At 47.9% G+C, this 4,999-nt stretch overlaps 1 protein-coding gene across 3 annotated transcripts in view; it reads right to left on the bottom strand.

Moving 5' to 3' along the window:
• Positions 1-4,999, bottom strand: part of FCMR (Fc fragment of IgM receptor) — a 22,269-nt gene that overhangs the window by 5,241 nt on the left and 12,029 nt on the right. Inside the window, exons 2-6 of one of the 3 annotated variants that reach the window (XM_017525492.2) lie at positions 4,179-4,514; positions 3,339-3,452; positions 2,149-2,371; positions 603-733; positions 121-261 (exon numbers count right to left, since the gene is read on the bottom strand). In XM_017525492.2, the coding sequence (XP_017380981.1) occupies positions 121-261; positions 603-733; positions 2,149-2,371; positions 3,339-3,452; positions 4,179-4,514 (945 nt within the window). The remainder of the gene's footprint in view (positions 1-120; positions 262-602; positions 734-2,148; positions 2,372-3,338; positions 3,453-4,178; positions 4,515-4,999) is intronic. The other 2 variants (XM_037737381.1, XM_017525494.2) reach the window with 2 other exon arrangements.

The raw sequence follows: 4,999 nt of genomic DNA on the forward strand, positions 1-4,999 counted from the left end.
AATCCCCCAGCCCCACCCTACGTGAAGCCCTGGGACTTAGGAGGACTCCCCGCCGCGGCCGGCTTTCCCGGAGACAGCGCACTGTCTCCGCTTCTCCCCGTTGCGCTCCCGGGCGCTCACCTGCAGCGTCAGCCCCAGGAGCGCGGCGCGGGCAGGCGCTGTAGATGTTTTGGGAGCGATTTTGCTGCGACCCGCGGGGCGGCTGGGAGCTCTCCAGGCCGCGCATCCTCACGGCCAGTCGACGGGCCCGCCTGGAGAGGGCTTCCCCGCAAAGCCGCAGGAAGAGGAAGGAAAATGGCATCAGAGGCCCGTGTCACCCTCCCCAAATGAAAGGCTGCCTCCTCCCCAGGGCTTGGCAGTGTGTGTCCTGGAGATGTTCCAAGCGTGCGAAATGTACGAGGCACCGCCTTGCCCTGCCCAGAAGACCAAAGGGCCCAGGCCACCCTCGTCCTCAGACCAGTGACCCCCACTTCCCTGCACCCCAGGCTGCTCATTGAAAGCTCCCTGAGTTTACCCTGGAGGTTCAAAAGGGGGTTCTGAACGCTCTGGGCTCTTTGGGCGGTTCAGCTCTCCCTACCCAAGCCTCCAGCCCAGCCGCTCACCTTTCCTCCTTTGAACAGCCCTTTTCACCATCAGCACCAGAAGTGCCAGCAGGAAAAGGCCCAGGACGGTCGGGATGAGGATGTGAAATCCTTGGCCTTCCCTCCCAGACTGTGAGCCATAGTCCAATGCTCTGGGGTGGGAAGGAAAGGGAGAGAGGCCGGTAGAGATTATTAAAGGAGGTAGGTTGAGGGCGCGCTCCTGTGTGGACAGCATTTTCGGAGAGGACTTACAGGTTTGTCCCTTTATTAACAGAATTCACTCCATCCCCCCGCTCAAAAAGACTTGCCTATGAAGCCACAAAACTCGAATTCAAATTCAGATTCTGCCTTTTACTGCCTGTGTGATCTTGAACGAGTCTCCTAACCTCTCTGAGACTTATCTCTCCATAAATGGGTATAGTAAAATGTATTTCGCAGAATTGCTATAAGGATGAAATAAGAGTGGATGTAAAGAATTTAACACACCTTCCAATGTTTCGCACCTCGGTTTCTTCACGAGATTATTGCAAATATTGACTGGGCTAGTTCCTTACAATGGTGAGGAAAAGGATGTTTTTCTCATAGTGCTCCTTCTGCCTGGAAGTTCTCCCTTCAATTTTCTCTGCATATTGAAATCTTACTTCTCTTAAAGGGACATTGTGTAAGTCCTCTTATGTTCCTAATTACAGTAAGCCAGAATCATTTGTGTGTGTGTGTGCTTTGGGTTTCTAATTCCTGTGTTCATGACTGTTTCAGACTTTATCACAGTCAGACTTATGTTAGTAAGACTTGGATGTTGCACAGTGTTATCTTTTCACATCTTCAGAACATAGCACAATGCCTGCCACATAGTACAGGGTAAGAAAATGCTGGTTGGAATTGATGTATTCTGTACTAACAGGAATCAGGAGTCCTGGTTCTATTGAACTAGAAATCAGGAGTCCTGATTCTCTTTGAAACCACTTGGCTCTCTTGGTCCCAGTTTCTCCTACCTATAGAACCCAAATGATTTTGGAGGTCCCCTCCACCTTTGTCTTTGCCTATGGAAAAACAATTTTGATTATTATAATTTTTTTTCCCCCTTTGGAGTCTGCTATAATACTGCCCCCTTGTGGTATATTGCAGTACTACCCTGGACTGAACCCCAGGCTTTAAACTGGAGCTGTCCAATAGATAAGTGAGTCACAGAGTAACGTGTAATATTAAATTTCCTAGTAGACACATTAAACAGTAAAAGGAATGGGTGAAAGCAATTTTAATATTACTAGTTTAATAGTTAATTCTATTTTTATTCTCATTAGTTCTTCCCCATCAAAATAGATTTGAATGATCAGAGTGACTGAAAGAGCTGGGTCTCCCTTCTTTCTACAGGATCAATGCTGGGCCATTGACAAGTGTATTCTTGTTAAAGGCACTAATGAGTTAATGGGTTATACTCATAGGTGGTATATTTCACAGTGGCCTAGAGACAAAGTCAAGGAGGGCCTCTAATAGTGGGCAATGCAGTGGATTTCTGTGGATCTCCTAATTCTAGCCTAACTCTAGATCCTGTACAGTGGTCTCTTACCTCTGCCTGTGCAGCCTGGTGTGGTGGTTGTAGCTGGCCGTCCGAGGCTTGAGCAGCACCCCTCGAGCTGAGATCTCTGAGGCTGTAGTGGATGGCAGGAGAGTTGGGGGCTTGTCAGCTACTATTGAAGATGCTCTGGACACTTGAGGACGGTGGATGATTTGGGTGGTGGGGGAGGGGTGGTGGACTGGAGGGACCTTGGTCCTTTGAGCTGGTGTGGTAACTGGAGGAGGTAGCAGGAAAAAGTGATATTCCTTTTATACACTCTGTTCTCTAACAGGATTAGGTCACCACCGCTTCCCACAACGTACCCTTCCCTTCTGTGCAGGCTACTATTGTTCTCGCATCCTCATGGGCTAAAATGCCTTCTTAACATGCCATCTAGACCTAGTCAATTCCAAGTATATTTTCTTCAAATACCATTTCTTCCAGGAAGCCTTCCCTGACTTCCAAGGTAGAACAGCTTACCCACCTCTGAGCAGGGAAAAACCATTTTTGTAGTCCTTTTCCCGCTCTGCCTCGTGCTGTATTTGTGTGCTAATCTGTTCTCCCCCATCTCACCCCTATCAGTCACAACCTTGCTGTATAATCTGTTCAGCCACACTATCCCTCTTGGCTCTCAGCAGGGCCACCTATTGTGTAATAATGTTCAATTAATGTGTCCACCTCACAGGCATATGGGATAATATGATGGAAATATTGCATGTCAAAATGCATTTAAAATGGGACGATGATATTGAAATGTAAAGGTATCATTAGTATGAACATCAACCTTTTAGTTGCAAAATAGAGCTAAAATCATAAGATGCCAGCAGGTAGAAGACAGCCCTGTGGGAAGCAGGAGACATGATGATCTCCTGCTGGGAAATGTCTGCCCAGTCTTTTTTCTGCAGTCATTCATAAAAGAGCTAAATTTTGCGAGTGGAGCACAAACGTCATTGCTTGTGGTGCCACCTGGTGGTAATATGTAAGTTCTGCAGCTAAGACCACGTGTCCTGGCTGTCCCACAGGCTTGAAGGATATGGACAGCAGATCTCAGGGAGGTAGGCACCCTCTCTAAAGGCAGGGAATATACACCTAAGACTTAGCTCAGCTCTGCCAGTCACTCTATGAACTTAACATAGACCCCCTACTCCATTTTCACACTGCCACAGTATCTCCCCCATCTCCCATTGCTACGGTGAACTGACCTCTGGGTACGGATTTCGAAGAGCCGGCGTGTGCAGTCATCTGGAACAATTGGAGCAGATGAAACCAATTTGGAGTCTCAGGCGCTAGCTGCTCTTTCCATAATGGCTCGTATTCTATTGGAGGGAAGAGGAATACGTTGGTGGTCTCTAGGGGGAGACTGAGGCTTGGGGAAGGGCCTGTTGGCCTAAGCTGAAGCTAATATAGTCAAAGTGGATGACAGTGAGGGGATGAGGGCAGGGGCCATAGAAAGGAGCAGAAGAAGAGCTGGGTTTGGGGCTTCCCTGGAGGAAATACATACTGGTTCCCCCAGCCCAGTCAACATTTCCTGCAAAATCGGCAGAGGTCTTCTAGGCTGTTGAATTAGTGCTGTGTATGTGTGGGGAACTCAGTGGAGGAAAGGGGAAAGGTGGGATTCCAGAGAAATAAAGGATCGGGTCACAGAGTAATAAGATTGGCCTGTAAATGTGGCTTGATAAATTAGTATCTTTCCTTTATTTCTCATGGAACGTTATGTAGGATAGTTATTTCCTTTTGCTCCCAATTTCCTCCATCTCAGAGCCTCTCCTCAATCTCAAGCCTTCACTGCCCCCATGCCCTGGGTAGGATGGAAAATCAAAAGAGAGCACCTATCTTGTTCCTTTCATCCATGATGGGTAGAAAATTCTGTGGACCATGAAGTTAATTGACTTTGGGGTTTCATATGGATCTCAATCATTATGTGGCTTATATGGCAACAGTGTAAGAGTCTGGGGACTGTTACAATTAGATGGCTGTTCCGATCTTCCCAAGTGGAAACATTTTCTGGGTAGGCTGAGCCTCCAATCAGCAGAGGAACCTACCACTGTGGACATTCAGGGTGACTTTCTGGGTCTTTCCTCCGTCTGTATTTATGCCCGCTCCACAGGCGTAGACGCCGCTGTCATTTCTGGTCAGTTCTGTTACCTTCACTAGGAACAGATTCTTGTGTGGGTTTTGTGTCAGAGTGACTCGGCCCTTGTATTCATTCTTGATGAAGTTGTTGGTGGATACCACGGTAGCACATGCTCTAGATTCAGCCATCTCCCGGCACAGATATATCCTCATAGGTGTTTCAGGAAGTGGGCACATGATGGTAACTGATCCGCCCAGCTCCCCCTCTACCTTTACTTCTGGGAGGATCCTCAGAGCCCCTGATACTGCAGGGAGAGGAGATTAATGCAGAGGGAGCCCCATCTCTAGCTATATCCCAGGCCCATACACTTCCCAGCTCCAGCCCTCTCTCCAGCCCTAGCCCAGGCCCCAGCCCAGGCCCCAGCCCAACCTAATATTCAACCCCAGATCCAGCCCTCTCCCCATTATTAGCTCGGCCTCAGCCTGTCCTTAGCCACAGCCAGATTCTCATTTCTTTTTCTTTTCTTTCCTTCCCTCCCTCTCTCTCTCCCTCCTCCTCCTCTTCCTTCTTCTTCTCCTTCTTCCCTCTTTCTTTCTTTCTTTTCTTTCTTTCTTTTTCTTTCTCTCTTTCTCTCTTTCTTTCTTTCCTTCCTTCCTTCCTTCCTTCCTTCCTTCCTTCCTTCCTTCCTTTCTTCCTTTCCTTCCTTTCTTTCTCTTTCTCTCTCTCTCTTTCTTTCTTTCTTTCCTTCCTTTCTTTCTCTTTCTCTCTCTCTCTTTCTTTCTTTCTTTC

This window comes from Cebus imitator, unplaced genomic scaffold, assembly GCF_001604975.1.
Source record: "Cebus imitator isolate Cc_AM_T3 unplaced genomic scaffold, Cebus_imitator-1.0 Scaffold38, whole genome shotgun sequence".
Taxonomy (NCBI): domain Eukaryota; kingdom Metazoa; phylum Chordata; class Mammalia; order Primates; family Cebidae; genus Cebus; species Cebus imitator.